The 16238-nt window shown below is 43.9% G+C and overlaps 1 protein-coding gene across 12 annotated transcripts; it reads right to left on the bottom strand.

Annotated features, from left to right (window-relative positions):
• Positions 1 to 287: 287 nt before the first annotated feature.
• On the bottom strand, positions 288 to 7749 carry LOC149388712 (uncharacterized). 12 transcript variants are annotated; one of them, XM_089623400.1, is made up of 15 exons: positions 7415 to 7749; positions 7001 to 7316; positions 6445 to 6554; positions 5815 to 6121; positions 4265 to 4363; positions 4099 to 4149; positions 3710 to 3979; positions 3532 to 3620; positions 3386 to 3442; positions 3078 to 3306; positions 2262 to 2392; positions 1940 to 2161; positions 1138 to 1270; positions 847 to 883; positions 288 to 718 (listed from the first exon to the last, which is right to left on the bottom strand). In XM_089623400.1, the coding sequence occupies exons 3-6, from the start codon at positions 6544 to 6546 to the stop codon at positions 4133 to 4135; spliced, it is 525 nt and encodes a 174-aa protein (XP_089479526.1). In that variant the 5' UTR covers positions 6547 to 6554; positions 7001 to 7316; positions 7415 to 7749; the 3' UTR covers positions 288 to 718; positions 847 to 883; positions 1138 to 1270; positions 1940 to 2161; positions 2262 to 2392; positions 3078 to 3306; positions 3386 to 3442; positions 3532 to 3620; positions 3710 to 3979; positions 4099 to 4132. The 12 variants fall into 12 exon arrangements, with proteins under 12 accessions (XP_089479526.1, XP_089479535.1, XP_089479536.1 ...); XM_089623409.1 differs by having other exon boundaries at positions 4265 to 4376; positions 7001 to 7174; XM_089623410.1 differs by having other exon boundaries at positions 4320 to 4376; positions 7001 to 7174.
• Positions 7750 to 16238: the final 8489 nt, after the last annotated feature.

The raw sequence follows: 16238 nt of genomic DNA, 5'->3' as shown, positions 1-16238 counted from the left end.
ACGAGTTTTTTTGGTACGCTGACAAAGACTAGAACTGGTCGTACTCATAAACATGCAATGCCTATCAGAAGCTTTAAGTTTTTGATCAAGTCCTAACACAAGTCAACGAAATATTAGGTTTACCCAAGTGACAAATTTGATTACGTGTCGTGGCTTTAACAAGCTTCCAGCTCAGCTAACTCGACCAAGCCCTTTTGTAGTCCTAATAAATAAATAAACAAACCCACACTTTTCAAAGCGAAGGTAACTTTCACAGAAGAAGTAATCAGGAAAAAAGATAAGAACCTTTTTTCATTTACTATAAGGGGTAACAAAACAGTTGCATCGTCATGATAATAATAATAATATCATCAATGCAAAAGTAGAAGGGGATTCATAATCAAATAATTTATTTTGGACAGCCAGAATCTAGGGCAAAAGCTCAATATAAAAATATCAAATAATTGGGACCCCAAGGAATAGTATATCCAACAAATAGCATTGGAGAAGTTGAAAAACAGAGAAGAAAAAAAATATGAATATGGTGGTAATTTATGCTGATCTGAAGAAACTCACCGCTATACTATAAGATCAATCAGAGTGTCGGAGAGAAACCAAATATCAGAGGCGATGGAAATCTTGCTATATCGCTCGTAATCCAGCGAGCTCGCGTAGCTTCTCGCAGAGTATAAAAGTTATTGTTGTTTGCGGACCTAACCGTGCAAAAATTGCAAAGCCCCTCATAAAAGATTTGAAACAAATAAATATCCGAGAAAATAACACTTCCAAGTTAAACGTAATGCTATTTTCTCAACACTGAAACGAATGAAAGGTGAAAAGAAGCATGGCATGACCGAGGAAACTCACCCTTTATAAAGGCTTTAGGTCCTTCTGTACGGACTACCTGGAAAAAAACATGCACACACATACTTTGTCAAGTTCAAGAGTTAAGAAATGTGTTCGCTAAATTTTAAAACTGCCGACTAGTAAATCTGGGTCCCGATATCACCAAGCCAACTTAACAGACATAAATTTGAATGTGAAAAGTATAAGAGACAGACACTGCTCTTTGTCTAGTTGCTGTAGGTCAACAATTAAAACCTTGAAAGGAAGAAGAAGAATAATAATAATATAAAAAAATGAACATTTGACGGTTACCTTACATGCACAATGAAATCCATTTCGGTAGTTGCCAACCGTTTTAGATACTCGTTGCAACATGAGGCGGGTTTTGATCATGTCCATGGGAGCTGTTATCAAGGTGCTGATTCCACCAGCAACCAAACTTGAACTTCATCAAAAGCAAAATAATGACCCCAAATGTATAAAAAGTTAGCTAAGTGGTAAACACATTCACCAACATAATAATTAATAATAAAAAAAAGTTTTAGGTTATGAAAATAAATACACAAGAATTAATGCAAGGAAAAAGCATTTTAGTCCGTTTATTAGGCTGGTTTTTCCTTCTCTCTCTCTCTCTAGGCCAGACAAAGTTTATATTTTAACCACAAACAACTTGTTTTAGCCTGAAATTTAATGAATCTAAAAGTTTATGATCTGTTTTTCATACATTTGGAAGTAACACATTTTTCAACATCATGTTGACATGCTCTAGGAGACCATCTTTATCGCAAACTTTTACTTGATTATTATCATTATTACTATTCCAGTTATCTTTAAAACCATTCTAAACGACAATTATAAAAAAAGCACCAACTACAAAGTCAGTAAATATAGAGAACATTAAAACATCGGAAGAAAATGAAAGTGGGTTGAGATGTCATACGCAAGATGAAGATGAAACCCTTCCTCGAGTGATGCCCATCTCACAAGAATCTGCAAAAGCAAAGGTTTTGGGACAAATATTAAAATAAAATAAAAAATTTAAAAAAATGCATAATAGACCAGAAATTCTTTCCAGTGACCAACTAAATATTGGACCGAACGATTTGGAAATTACTTTCCTGGGATACTCAAAGTGAAGAAAAGTAGCGTTGGCTTAGAACTTGACCCGCTTGGTTTCGTCATATGTCGCCAACTGCGATGCCGTCAGCGCAGAAGCTCTGGCCATGGCAGGCCCGACTCCTTTCCACAGAGCCTTCATTCCCTCCTGAGACGCGATTCACCTCAATTCCTCACCCGCTCCTCCTCTGCTCGAGTTCGAACTCATCTGTAACCGAACCTGGTAAAAAGATGAGAATGCATTCAGTTGTGAGAAACGAGGAAATCGAAACAAGACATTCATGAGTAAATAAGATTGCTTATTATAATTTACGTCTGACCTTCAAAACCTCGATTGGGTTGGTCAAAGCAGTTGCGATGGCACCGGAAAACAAACCAGAAGCGATCTTGACGAAGATGTTGGTGGATCCGAAAGCCTGATTACAAGCGTACTTTGAGGGTTCGTACAATCCTAAGCGGAGACCACCGTAAAGAACCGATCGACCTTATTAACGCAGGGCAACAAACTATTAATCTCAATTATGACATTTCAATACCCTAGAACTAGAAATCCACGGACAAAGCTATAACTTTCATTGTCCGTGATTTACCAAGCTGCTAATCCAGGGCAATCGTATAGAAGATTCGTAACAGTGCATCCACTTAATAAACTAATGTACTGTTTATATATATATATAAAAAAAAAAAACCATACATAAGTTCGTCCTATAACCAGTCAAAATGTGTAGATTTCAGCATAATGAATCTTACATTAGACTCAACTACGAAAGTGCATTCACAGCAGGCTATTTTGTATAAACAACACAACAGTGTAGCTAGCCACAATTCGCTATAGGAATAACATAACGACCACGAGGTTCCAACATTGAGAAGAAGAAATTCGATTTACGAGAATCCATAACATATAAAAAGAAAATGAAGTAAACATATATATATATGTATACTAGAGGGGAAACGTGCTTCGCACGTGGGGGAGAAGGGGATAGATAATACATGTCGTTTTTCAAACAATTGAAAGAGATTACGAAAAACGACATCGAAACCGAATCAACGAACAAACCATTCATCCAGTTATTACGGTTTCAGAATTTTAGATATTAACAAAACTTCGCGCTCTGTCTTTCTCTATCTCTTACCTACAACAATGGCGGATGAAGAAGTCCCAAAACCTTGCTGGTCCAACATCCTCAAGAGTCAACCAGCCCCGACGTCGAACCCGAGGTCGATGCGCCGACAAGTTCGTCTCCGTTCCCGAGGTCATGGACGAGATCCGAGACCCCTTTTGGCTTCCACGACTCGCCTTCGTCCCCTTCACTCTCCAGACCATCGAGCCCTCGCCGGAATCTCTCAGCAAAGGTCAGTCTTCTAGGGTTCCGGAGATCAAAATCTCAGCTATTGTTTTAATTGGTCGTGTATTTTGTGAAAATCTAGAATTCATTAGTACCTGGAAGCAACATCTTCCGTAGGCCTGGAAGGCAATGATCCGCCAAAAGCAAGAAACCTGGAAGAAGGAAAAAATAACTCATCAAATGACTTATAAATACGAACAGGGACCTAGGTTACATAAAAAAGAATTTAAAAAAAAAGTACCATCAAACCCAATTCTCGATCCACATTTTGGGTTTGTTGTACGAGTTCGGGCTGTACAGATTGCAGTAAAATCCATTGCAAGTGTTGATCTGCAACAAGTCACTCGTTAGAATAATTATAAAAAAAAGGAAAAAAGAGTGTAGAGATCGATGTAATTCATTGGAGAAAACGGTCTCACAGTGGGATCGGGAGTGTCTTCTTGCTGGCACATGACCCACGGAACTCCAGTGTCCATAGCCAAAGCCGTACCCGCCAACCATCTGATGTACGATTTCCCTGAAGCCCCGTACGGCTCCGCAGTGTTTCCATACTCGTTCTCAATGATTAAAAAATTCTAAATAAAAAATGAATCAAACTTGAGAAAAGATAATGGGTCCGCCCTGTGAAGCGTAGAGCTTCTCTTGCTTCACCAGGCTGATTATCTTACCGGTGAATCGCTTCATTCAGCCTGAAAATAGATAAAAAAAAAAAAAAAAAAAATGTATAGCTTAGTTTTAGACATAGCAAAGAATCAAACAAGTGAAAGACAATTGGAAGAAGAAAAATATGAGAACCTGACCTTCTAACCTTCTAAGGACCGTTATCAGTTCGAAGCTCGACTTCAGGGATGAAATGCAGCTACACATGGAAACCAATGTTGACATAATTTGAATCAAAACAACGATAGATATATCTTCTAAATTCTAATTAACCCAAACTGAAAAACAGTGAGAGAATTTAATACATTACTAACCCATAGCTCCACTCAGCACAAACATAAGGACCGAACCGTAAATGCACATACATACCAGCCTCACCCATGGCCTTGACGAACCGAACAGATCTTTGTTTCCTTTGAAATCATACTGGAAGAAGAGCACGATTATCGAAGAGAAGCATAAAAAAGGCATTTCTATTTCAGGGAGAAAAAAAAACAGAGTGCTAATCATGTTTCATTGTAAAATTTTAAATTAACATGGCCTCGACTTGGCTCGTGAATGTTCCATAAAACGTCTGTCTCGATCACATTAAGACCAAAGGAAAGAAAAAGAAGAAAAAGCTAAACATACATATAGTTGCACAAAGTAAACATATACATAATTTGTACAAACCATTACTTACTCCGCACAATCAGAAGAAGAAGAAATCATAACCATGAACACGCCATTAAATATCATGAGAACGAACTCTTAAAACTTGCACATGTTTCTTCAAGTACCATCGTGCGATCAGGTCTATTCTCTTGATATCTCCAGATTGTTCAGCCATTTATTAACAATAAGTCATGTCCAGTCTTAAAGCTTAGCTTAAAAGTCATGTCCAATTAAGCACTGAACAATTAACACTAAATATAGCTTATGAAGCTTCCACTTACAGACCATAAAAAATTAGCGCACTGGAACTGAAATTCAACGATTTCAAAATAATAATAAAAATGGTCTATGATGATCAACTCTGATAATATAATTAAAAAATATAAGAGAGCAACGAGAGAGGGATAATCGCCAAATAAAAAGGGCCTATATTTGTCCTAAAAAAATCCCCTAAATCAGCAACATCTATGGAAGAAACTGACAATTTCTTAACCTAATCTTGAATCCACACGAATAACTATTGATCGAGATATACGCCAAATTGAATTTGAAGTGAATATGTTTAACCACAAGGAATACGTATTTTAAAATCATACAAACTCAATATCCAGCATTACAGAGAAAAACTGTGAGTTCATGCATAAAACTAAAAGAAACAAATATAAAGTTTAAGGAGTAAAACAGTCCAATTCATATATTTATCTAAAATAATTTCCTAACAAATATGAAAGCCTAATATTTAGAATCACATATCAGCTAACTCTTTGTCCGCTACAGCAGTAAACTAAATAGATAAGCAAAAAAAGAAAAAGAAAATTGAACCCAAGACACCCAGCTAATAAAGATTACCTAAGGTTTTGTTTTTCCGGCAACCTTAACAATAACGGAAAAAATAAAATCTACCTAGACAAAATTATAATTTCTTTTAAGAATGATATCTCGTCTAACCAAAATTTCATGGTAATCTTATATCCACTACCCCTACTTCTTTTATAAGGATCAAGTTAAATGCAAAACCTACACATTCAGTTAATAGCGATGCCAAAAATTACAATATAGGCTTAACCTATACCCTTTACATACAAAATTTTCAACTCTTAGACGAGGAAAAGCCCTCTGATTCAGACAAATCAGACAACGCTGGTAACAGGCCATGAATCAAAGCCATATTAAATAACTGAACAAATCAGAAGACAAAAAAAAGACTCACGCTTGGGCGAAGGCCTTGAGGAAATGAAAATCCTGAGCGATGTAGGTGGTGGAAAGGATCGAGCTTGAGATTGCCGGAGGCGAGAGAGACTGCGAAAGAAGTGTACATATCGAAGACCGATTCCCGGCGGAACTTGATCCGGCAACGCCGCGCGAGGCTGACCTATCTGTCGATCGACATCACCGATGACGACTTCGATGCAGCTATCACCATCGCTTCCGGTGATGGCGATCTCCAGGCCGAGTCCGAGTCGCGGCGAATGAGCCGTGGGGGGCGAAGAAGCAAAATCAAGCAAGAAAATCAAAACCTGTGAAAGAGAGGAAGAAGAGTCAAAATCGGAGAATGGCCTTCATTAAAACAAATTGCTTATTTAAGGATTTACTTTGACCCTAACGCAGTCTTTTTTCATCTCCCACCAAGTCTTATTACCATAGTTTATAAGGCTTTTTTTAGTCTTGACTCTTGAGTATTAAACATCAGCTTTCTTATCAACCTCAATATAAAACAAGCGCATCATCTGCTTTTCAAGTACAAGTTGTTGAGCAAGAAATATTAAGTTTGTAAATTTAATAGCTACATGAGTAATATTTATACTGATGAAAAACAAAACTTTTTTTTTATGAAAAGTACCATGTCAGTCTTGAATATTGCCTCACAGGCACCATAAAGAGACTCTGAGGCAGTACCAGCAACCAAAAAATCTTTTGCCAATTCCCTGCATAAACAGGCCATAGAAGTATCTGAAATACGATCAAAAAACAAATGGCGCACTTTATATTTCGATTTCTGGCATTTGAAGCTGAATTCTTTGAATTGAGCACATATATTACGCATAGGAACCTAGTACTCTGCAGTAAAACAATAATAAAGTTTAATTTGAAAATTCGAAGATACCAGCAAACTATAAAACCATGAAAAAACAGCTAAATCAAATATCCAGTAATAGTTGTTTTTATTTTTAATTTCAGTTTAATATTTTGTTCTTCAACAAACACATATAATATGTTGATTTTATCAGTAATATAAAAAAATATTCGAAATAGAAGTAATAGCGAATCCAGGAAAACAAAGTTAATCAGCAACTACGATTAACCAAACAGCTACAAAGAAAATAATCATTGGCCAAGACTCAACCTCAGAATCAAAATCACAACCCTAAATATATAATTCTGAAATTTGAGACTACCTCTTTTCTTTGCGACTTCGCGGTTAGAATCTTCTCAATCACCTCATCGTGTTCAATTCCTCGCTTCCTTAGTTCTCGTTTTTTCTTTCTCGCTGTCTCTCTGTCTTCCTCTACAGCTGCCTCTCTCTCTCTCTCTCTCTTCCTGGGCGATATTTTTCTCTATTTCGTTGCGCTCTGCTTATGGAATTGTATCAAGAAAATTGGATAAATAAGGGGTGTAGTTGTGGTGGTGTAAATGCTATACTATATTTGCCAATTCAACACTAAGAAGACACATGGATTACTTTGATAGTGAACACTATGCTTTTATGTATGCCTACGCAAATCCAAACAACCACGATTTCGGAATTCCCCAAATCAGATGCCAATATCAAACCTTAGAAATAAAAATTATAAAACCCCTAATTTACAAACCTAAAAGTCTGGAAGCCGATGACGAAGACAACGGAATCGGGCGACCGAGATTCTTCGGAAGCGTCGTTTGAGCGCGAGGACAGAGAGACAACAGGCGAGAGGGAGAGATGGCGGCGCACGGTCGCTGGTCGCGCAGTCGGCAGAGGCACGCGCGCAGTCGGGGTCGGCGCTCGCGCGGGAGAGAGGAAGAGAGGACGAAGGAGAGGAAGAGGGGGAAAGGGTGGTGGCGTTGTTCAGGAGAGAAGGGCCGAGAGTCGGTGAGAGAGAGAGGAAGAGAAAGACAGCGGTGAGGTGAGGTAAGGGAGAGAGGCGGTGAGGAAGAATGGAGAAGAAGAAATAAGGGCATGTTTGGTAGAAAATAAAAGTGAGAATGGAATGTGAATGGGAATAAGAACGGTAATAGTAATGGAATGCTAAATACTTTTCATCTATTTGGTTTGTTTTTCCTAATCCCAAAACTTTAGAATGGAATGAATGAAATTTTACCAAAATACCCTCATTTCTCATCTTCTTCATTTTATTAAAAATATTAGGGTTATATAGCTAAATGGCCACATTAATTATAACCAATTTGGATTTGGCCACCATTTGGTTAATTTTGTGTAAATGGCCAATCTAATTTATTTACACGCTTAAATGTACCATATAACCCCTTACCTGTTCCCGCCCAAAACGTAAATGAAAAAAAAAAACAATTAATTCGGGATATTGATAATAACTGTCCCTTTTTAATCGAGGAACATAATAAACTCGGTCATTAATGACATTCGCACAATCTTCCTCTGCAAACGTTTCTGTCTCTGCAAATCTTTCCTACTCCACGCTGCTGGAGTCGCTGGACGCCGTCAACGCCGGCCCCGACGCCGCCCAGAAGATCGAGCGCTGCCTCGTCCTCGGCGCCGCCTCCCGCCGCCCCCTCGCGCCCTGGCGCAGCCTCGTCTCTGCAGCCGGCTTCGCTCGTCCTCTCTTGGCACCGCAAAGACCTCCTCTCACTCTCCGCTCGCTGCTGATCCACAATCCATGATTCCACAGCAACAACAAAAAAATGTAGTGTTCTTTTTTTTTTTATAATTTCTTCTTCTTAATTTTAATTATGATTATTATCCGATGATTTTTAATTTTAGACCTGGATTGGAGCTTTCGGATCTGAGCCCTAGACATTGGCTTCGAGATCGGAACGTCCTGGATCACGGCGGATCTGTGGCCTTTGGTCTCGAACGTGAGGAACGGCGCCGGAACCATTCCGAGGCCGAGCGCACCAGATTGGCACACAAGATCGAGCGCACCAGATCGAGCGCACCAGATCGGCACACAAGATCGCTGCTCTCGCTCCGCTCTTCCTCGCGATGTAAATTGTAAACTGATTCTGTAAATGTAAATTGATGTTAATGGACAATAAATATAAAATTTATTTACAGGTTATTTGTATTGTAAATAAGCTGACAAATCAATTAACATGAAAATTTCCATTTACACGTCCAGAATTTCAGTGAATCATTACCATTAATGCCGATATATACAGCCCAAAACACACGTCCAACATAACTAAAATGCAATAACTGCTTTCCAAAAAAAGTTTATTCCGAAAATAAAAACCATTTAATACATTTCAAATTTCAAATTAAAACTGCCTCAATTTAAAAATGAATGCGCAATTAATAAGGGCAATTCAGTAACAAAAAAACAGTTAATTTCTTGCCACGTAGGCGCAATGGCCATTTACAAAAAATTAACCAAACGTTGGCTAAAACACAATTGCCACTGTTTTTAAGGCTTATCTGGCCAATTTTTTGAAAATATTATTCACCTGTTTTTCAGCAGGAAGAGTCTCTGCGTAAAAAAAATTGTATCTCTTCCTAAACCTGAAAATACGAGTTACAAGAACAAACTTTTGAGACGAAACCTAACCGGATCAAATCTAAACATATCCGAAAAAAAAAAACACAATGACTTACCCATCGTTATCGAGATTACCACATAAAGACTCAAAACGTAGATCTCGGGTCATCTGAGAATGAAAAACACAAGCTGTACTCATAGGAAGAAATAGATATACAAAAATACAAAATAAACTTATTGTACTGAAGGATTAGGAACGGCGGCGACGAAGTGACGTGTGGGTGTAGGAGGGTTTCGGGTTTCTCCACAAGAGTCCGTCACGGCGGCGACGAAGCGACGGAGGATTAGGTTTTTTTTTTTTTTTTTGGTTTTCCTTCGTCTGATGTTTTGTTTGAAAAATATGAGTGGGGCAATTTTGGGATATTAAATTGTTACCGATGGAATGAGTGATTCATCTCACCTACTGAAGTAATGGGGATTCACTTAAAATGGATGAATGATGATTACATAGAATGATGATTACTATTTAATTAAGTAAACCAAACAATATATTTGATTCCATTCCATTCCATTCCGGCCTGATTCTAAAGTGAATCATCAATTTGATTGGACAAAATAAGATGAACAGTAAATAACGATATGTACTTATAATATAGGAGAGATATACCAATAGGATGATGTCGGTGTAGTCAATGCAGATTCGCCATTTTCCGTTCGACTTCTTCACCATGACCACATTGGAGATCCAGCTCGGGAATTTGGCCTCGCGGACGAACTTGGCGGTGATTAACTTCTCCACTTCCTCGCTGATCGCGAGGTATCTTTTTGGGTTGAACGACCTTCTCTTCTGGATTTTCCCCTTCTCTCCGAGGAGCACGTTGAGCCGATGAGAGATGATCTATGGGTCGATCCCGGCATGTCCGCGTGCATCCATGTGAAAACGTCTTTGTGTTCTCGGAGGAATGCTTTGAGTTGGTCTTTTAATTCGGCCGGCAGGTGCGCTCCGATCATGACGACCTGTTCGGGGTTGGCATTGTCGAGTATCACAGGCACGAGATCGCTAGACGCCTCTACTTTCTTGGTGTCGGCTTCTTCTCGTGGGTCCAGGTCCTCGAGTTCTTGCGCCTTGTTGATCTCGCCTGGGAGGTCATCTCCGACCTGACATATGACCCCTACCATGGCGTTGCCTTTCCTGATGCGGGACCCCTGGACGTGGCATGCCCTGGAGTCGGCTTGGCTTCCTCGCATCACCCCTACTCCTTTCGGTGTCGGGAATTTCATGAAGAGGTGGTATGTTGAGGTGACTGCGCGGAGTCTGTTGAGCGTCGGTCGCCCTATGATGACATTGTGAGCAAAAGGTCGATCCACAATTAGGAAATCCACCAGGCGCGTGACCTGGGCTCCCCCCTCCTGTCCAAATGTGATTGGGAGGCTTATGGAACCTTCCGTGTAAATGCACTCTCCTGCAAACCCGAAGAGCGGGGTCTTGACTGGGGTCGGGCGGATTTCTCCAAGGTCTATCCGGTCAAGGGCAGTCTTGAACAGGATGTCGGCCGAGCTCCCGTTGTCAATGAGAATCCTCTTCACCATATTGTTTGCTATCTGCGCTTTGACAATGATGGCGTCGTTGTGCGGATGCATCACCCGGCGGGCTTCCTATTCGGTGAAGTAGATCGTTTCGAACGGCGTGGCCGGGCAAGTGCTCTGGGTGAGATTGATATGGTGGGATAGGCCCTCTCCGGCCGCCGCCCGAGCATAGTTTTTTCGCTCGTGCGCGGTATCCCCCGTTTCTGGCCCTCCAAATATAGTGGTCACCAAGTTGAGTGGGGCGTTGGCCACGTTGCCTCGGGTGTCGTTGTTGTTGCTTCCACCCGCGACAACTTCTTTCCCACGTTCCTGCCGCCTGTCGTTTTGGGGAACCTGCCTCCTCGGCACGGGGGTCCGGATTGACGACCATGGCCATCACGAACTCCTTCAGCTCGCCATTCTGGATGTGATTTTCGATCTGCCTCCTGAGCTCGATGCATTCGGCGGTGAGGTGACCGTGATCTTTGTGGAAATGGCAGTACTTGTTCTTGTTGCGTTTCGAGGGGTCCTTCGCCAAGGGTCGGGGCTCGGTGAACATTTCCTAGGTGCAAGGCCAGAATTCGATCCGGTGTCGTTTTGAGTGGTGTGAAGTCGGTGTTCCTCTGGAACTTCTCGACTAGTAGGGGTCTCTGTCTTGGCGGGGGTCGGACGTTCGAGACCGCGGTGTTGGGGCTCCGGCTCTTCTTTCTTCGCTAGTCGTCGTCGACCTCATCCTCGTCCTTACGCCGGTTTCCCCTCTCGCGGATTCTCCGACACTTGTAGTACTCCTCGATGGAGATATCCTGGGTGGCTTGTGATATGAGCTCTGTCATCGTAGCAGGTCGCTGCTTTACCAGCGACGTCAAAAGGTCGCCGGTTCGTAGGCCATCAATGAAGGCGTAGACAGCGTCGCCATCCTCGTAATCGTCCACCTTGTTGGACTCCTCGATGAACCGATTAAGGTAGTGTTGGAGCGTCTCGGAGCCGCACTGTTTGATCGTTAGGATGTATGATTTTTCCTTTCTCTGGATCAGTGAGGCGGAGAAGCAAGTGAGGAACCTCTCCCGGAGGTCTTCGAATGATTGCACGGACCCTCGTCCGAGCCTTTGGAACCACTCGAACTTGGTACCGGTGAGGGTGATGCAGAATGCCTGACACATTGTTGACGGGGATTGTCCCGCCATCCTCATGTTGGTCTGGTACTGGTGAATGTGGTAAAGAGGGTCTGTGCTTCCGTCGTAGAGCGGCATGACGGGCGGGCGGAAGCTTCCCCCAGTGTAGTCAGCGAGTACGTGTGCCGCGAATGACAAAGTCACGCCCTCAATCATGCTTCTCACCAAGGGGGTTCTTGTATGCGCCGCTCGCAGCTCTCGGACTTCCTCCCTTAGCACGTTGACCATGTTGGTCAACTCGTCGTTCCTGACCTGCGTAGCGGCCGGCGTGAACCTAGTGGTGCGCCCTCTCTCGTTCGATGCCTGGGTGACGTGCAGCGCCGGAGGCGTCGGAGTTGTCGTAGCCGGGGGAGCAACCTCATGCGGCTCATGGGTCTCCGGGGCAGGCTGGCGCCTAGGGATCTCCCATCTTGCATTGAGGTGGCGCCTCAAGTCCACGTTTGGCTCTACACGCCCTGGCGACCTGGCGCGTCGCGGCAGTGAGAATCTCCTCGCGTCCCCACTGTCGGCGACTTCCTCCCCCAATCCTAGACGTTCGAAGGCGGACCTTCGCGACTCGGTCCCTGCTCCGGCTGCAGAGCAGGACGCCTGGGGTAAGGGGGCGCGAGGCTACGCTCGTGGGTCTCTTTGCCCCTCGTCGCGGCGAGTCTCCGAGCGCTGTGGTACCTGCTCGTGGGCCGTCCGTCGCTCCTCTTGGTGGTTGTGTCCGATGTCTTGTATGCTCGGATAGGGCGCGTTGTCCTGACCGTCTTTTTCGTGACTCCCCGAGTAGACATCTCGCCCCCGTCCGCTTCTCTCACAGGCGTGACGCCTCATGGCCCGCTCCCCACTGTCTATTGCGAATTCACTCGCCAGCAAGAATAGACTGTTCTCGAGGCGTTCCATCCTGTCGTCTCGCTCGATGAATACCGACCCGGCGGGGTTCGCCGCATTGGCGGCGCTCGGGTCGGCCGTCGGTACTGCGCCCGTCGATGGACCTGCGCCCGCCGGGGGGGCTTTCTGGGCGCTCGCGTGTGGAGCGCCACACTCTCTGTTCGCCGGGGAGCGCCACTCTCGGAGACGGCTGGGCGGTTCGACATGTTGACTTTTTGATGTAGCGGGAGTTCCTTGGTACCTAAGAAAGGAATGTTTTTGCTGATGGAGAGCCCATACGTGGTTGTTCACGGGATCCCCTCCTTCTAGCGCCGAAATGTTAAGCCATTTTTTGGTTCAACACTTATGGACACGTGACGTGAGAGGACTTGGCCACGTATCTTCGAATCTGTGAGATTTGTAATGGGATATTCCTCTTATTGAAAGAAGAATGAGAGAATTGGTTTCTCAAGCTCTTGGACACGATCGTAGAGGGAATATAATTTGGCTCGGGAGCCTCGGGTTTTGAGAGAGAGTGAACCTATCTCTCCCACTCTAGAGAGAATGGAAGGAGATCGTTCCTCGTTTTTGTGTGAAAATATATGAGTGGAGTGGCTTTGATTCTCTTTGTTCTTGATTTCGGTCTCAAAGGTGTTTTTAGTGAGAGAAATAGTTGAATAGGGGTTTTGAGAGAGTCTGGTTAGAGAGAGAAAAAGCAAGCCCTTGATAAGTGTTTGTCTCGGATATTTATAGTGAGGTGGTGAGAGTTAGGGCAGGAGTACTGTAGGAGTAAAGGGGGTCGGGCGAGGCGCACTTTATGAAAATGGGAATGAGGGGGTTCGGGCGAGGACCCTTTTACGAAATGGAAATAGGGGGTTCGGGCGAGGCCCCCTTTACGAGATGGAATTAGGGGTTCGGGCGAGGCCTCTTTTACGAAATGGGAAAGGGGGGTCGGGCGATGCCTCTTTTATGAAATGGGAAAGGGGGGTCGGGCGAGGCCTCTTTTACGAAATGGGAAAGGGGGGTCGGGCGAGGCCTCTTTTACGAAATGGAAATAGAGGTTCGGGCGAGGCCTCTTTTACGAAATGGGAAAGGGGGGTCGTCAGCGAGCACGTGTACCGCGAATGGCAAAGCCACGCCCTCGATCATGCTTCTCACCAAGGGGGTTCTTGTCTGCGCCGCTCGCAGCTCTCGGACTTCCTCCCTTAGCACGTTGACCATGTTGGTCAACTCGTCGTTCCTGACCTGCGTAGCGGCCGACGCGACCCTAGTGGTGCGCCCTCTCTCATTCGATGCCTGGGTGGCGTGCGGCGCCGGAGGCGTCGGAGTCGTCGTAGCCGGGGGAGCAACCTCATGCGGCTCATGGGTCTCCGGGGCAGGCTGGCGCCTAGGGATCTCCCATCTTGCATTGAGGTGGCGCCTCAAGTCCACGTTTGGCTCTAGACGCCCTGGCGCGTCGCGGCGGTGAGAACCTCCTCGCGTCCCCACTGTCGGCGACTTCCTCCCCCAATCCTAGACGTTCGAAGGCGGACCTTCGCGACTCGGTCCCTGCTCCGGCTGCAGAGCAGGACGCCTGGGGTAAGGTGGCGCGAGGCTGCGCTCGTGGGTCTCTTTGCCCCTCGTCGCGGCGAGTCTCCGAGCGCTGCGGTACCTGCTCGTGGGCCGTCCGTCGCTCCTCTTGGTGGTTGTGTTCGATGTCTTGTATGCTCGGATCGGGCGCGTCGTCCTGACCGTCTTTTTCGTGACTCCCCGAGTAGACATCTCGCCCCCGTCCGCTTCTCTCCCGGGCGTGACGCCTCATGGCCCGCTCCCCCCTGTCTATTGCGAATTCACTCGCCAGCAAGAATAGACTGTTCTCGAGGCATTCCATCCGGTCGTCTCGCTCGATGAATACCGACCCGGCGGGGTTCGCCGCATTGGCGGCGCTCGGGTCGGCCGTCGGTACTGCGCCCGTCGATGGACCTGCGCCCGCCGGGGATGCTTCCTGGCCGCTCGCGTGTGGAGCGCCACGCTCTCTGTTCGCCGGGGAGCGCCACTCTCGGAGACGGTTGCGCGGTTCGACATGTTGACTTCTTGATGTAGCGGGAGTTCTTGGTACCTAAGAAAGGAATGTTTTTGCTGATGGAGAGCCCGTACGTGGTTGTTCTCGGGATCCCCTCCTTCTAGCGCCGAAATGTTAAGCCATTTTTTGGTTCAACACTTATGGACACGTGACGTGAGCGAACTTGGCCACGTGTCTTCCCACCTTGTTCCTTGGGCTGTACTCGCCGTGCTTTCTTTATTTTTGGGTTGGGCCTTAATGTTTTTTCGGGTGAGGAAAAATCCATCACAACACTACCCAACATAGGTCGGCACGGCCGGTCATCCCAAAGGCCGAGGGGTTGGCGCCTGGACGGTCACCGGCTGTTCGGAGGCCCGACGATCCCTCTGTGCCGTGTGGTTTATCTGGGCTGACCCGGAGACTTTCCGAGGGCCCAACGAACCATTTCAAGTGCTTGAGACACATGGATAACAATAGATATTTATGGTTGCAAGAGTCTCATATTTTAATTTTCTTTCACTTTATTATTAATTACTTCATTTCAAATTAACTTAAATAAGTAAAAAAAAAATATACAAATACAACTTAAAAATACAATGAAACGGCATTGAATATGACTCAATGAGGATCTCAACCCCGTCTCACCTCTTAAATGGTATCGAGACAAAAATCTCATACCATTTTTAATAATATGAATTATTTTTTCTAATTTTTGAGTGGTATCAATAATATTAAATAGGGTGATGTAGCTAAATAGCCAATTTAAAGTTATAAATTTGCAAAATAGCCAAATTTTATCTTAATTTAGTGAAATAGCCAAAATGTGCAATAATTTTTTTGAAAGTGATAAATTGTTTATAATAATCGTAAAATTTTTTAATCTTTATTGTAAAAAAAAAATTTGAAAATATAAATTTAGCTACTTTACTGAAAAGTTGAAATTTTGATTATTTTGCTAATCATTATAATTTTATATGGCTATTTTATATAATTTTTCCTATAAAAAATAGGGTCGCACAACATCTCATAAAGTTCACTTGACCAGCTTTAAGGAGGTCAAACAAACGTTTAGGTTTCAAACATAAATATATTTTAAGCCCGATCACATTAAGTAGGTCTAAATAAATTCGCTTTTAAGGCTAAAATAATCTTAGAGTCAGCTTGGCCGACGGCTTTATTTGTAGGCTTAGAGATTAATAAGCTTAATGATAATTAAGGCCCAAAATATACACAACATCTCGAGTCCGTCAGAAAACTTAGCTAAAATATACAAACGAGTCTCTCAGGACAAGTTAGGCTACACTAGCCCCTCTACAAAACGGCAAAAATAATTTAAGGTTGTTTTGTTTTTGTT

Source organism: Urtica dioica, chromosome 8 (genome assembly GCF_054948205.1).
Source record: "Urtica dioica subsp. dioica isolate 48M chromosome 8, U.dioica_male_clone48M_v1_H2, whole genome shotgun sequence".
Taxonomy (NCBI): domain Eukaryota; kingdom Viridiplantae; phylum Streptophyta; class Magnoliopsida; order Rosales; family Urticaceae; genus Urtica; species Urtica dioica.
Note: the sequence above shows the minus strand (reverse complement) of the source record. Positions and strands in the feature narration are given on the sequence as shown.

Coding starts and splice junctions, on each gene's coding strand:
- LOC149388712 (XM_089623400.1), bottom strand. CDS start 6,546: ATGGCCTGTTTATGCAGGGAATTGGCAAAAGATTTTTTGGTTGCTGGT. Junction 6,122..6,444: donor CAATATTCAAGACTGACATG/GTACTTTTCATA, acceptor TCTCTTTCACAG/GTTTTGATTTTCTTGCTTGA. Junction 4,364..5,814: donor CTCAAGGCCTTCGCCCAAGC/GTGAGTCTTTTT, acceptor ATGATTTCAAAG/GAAACAAAGATCTGTTCGGT.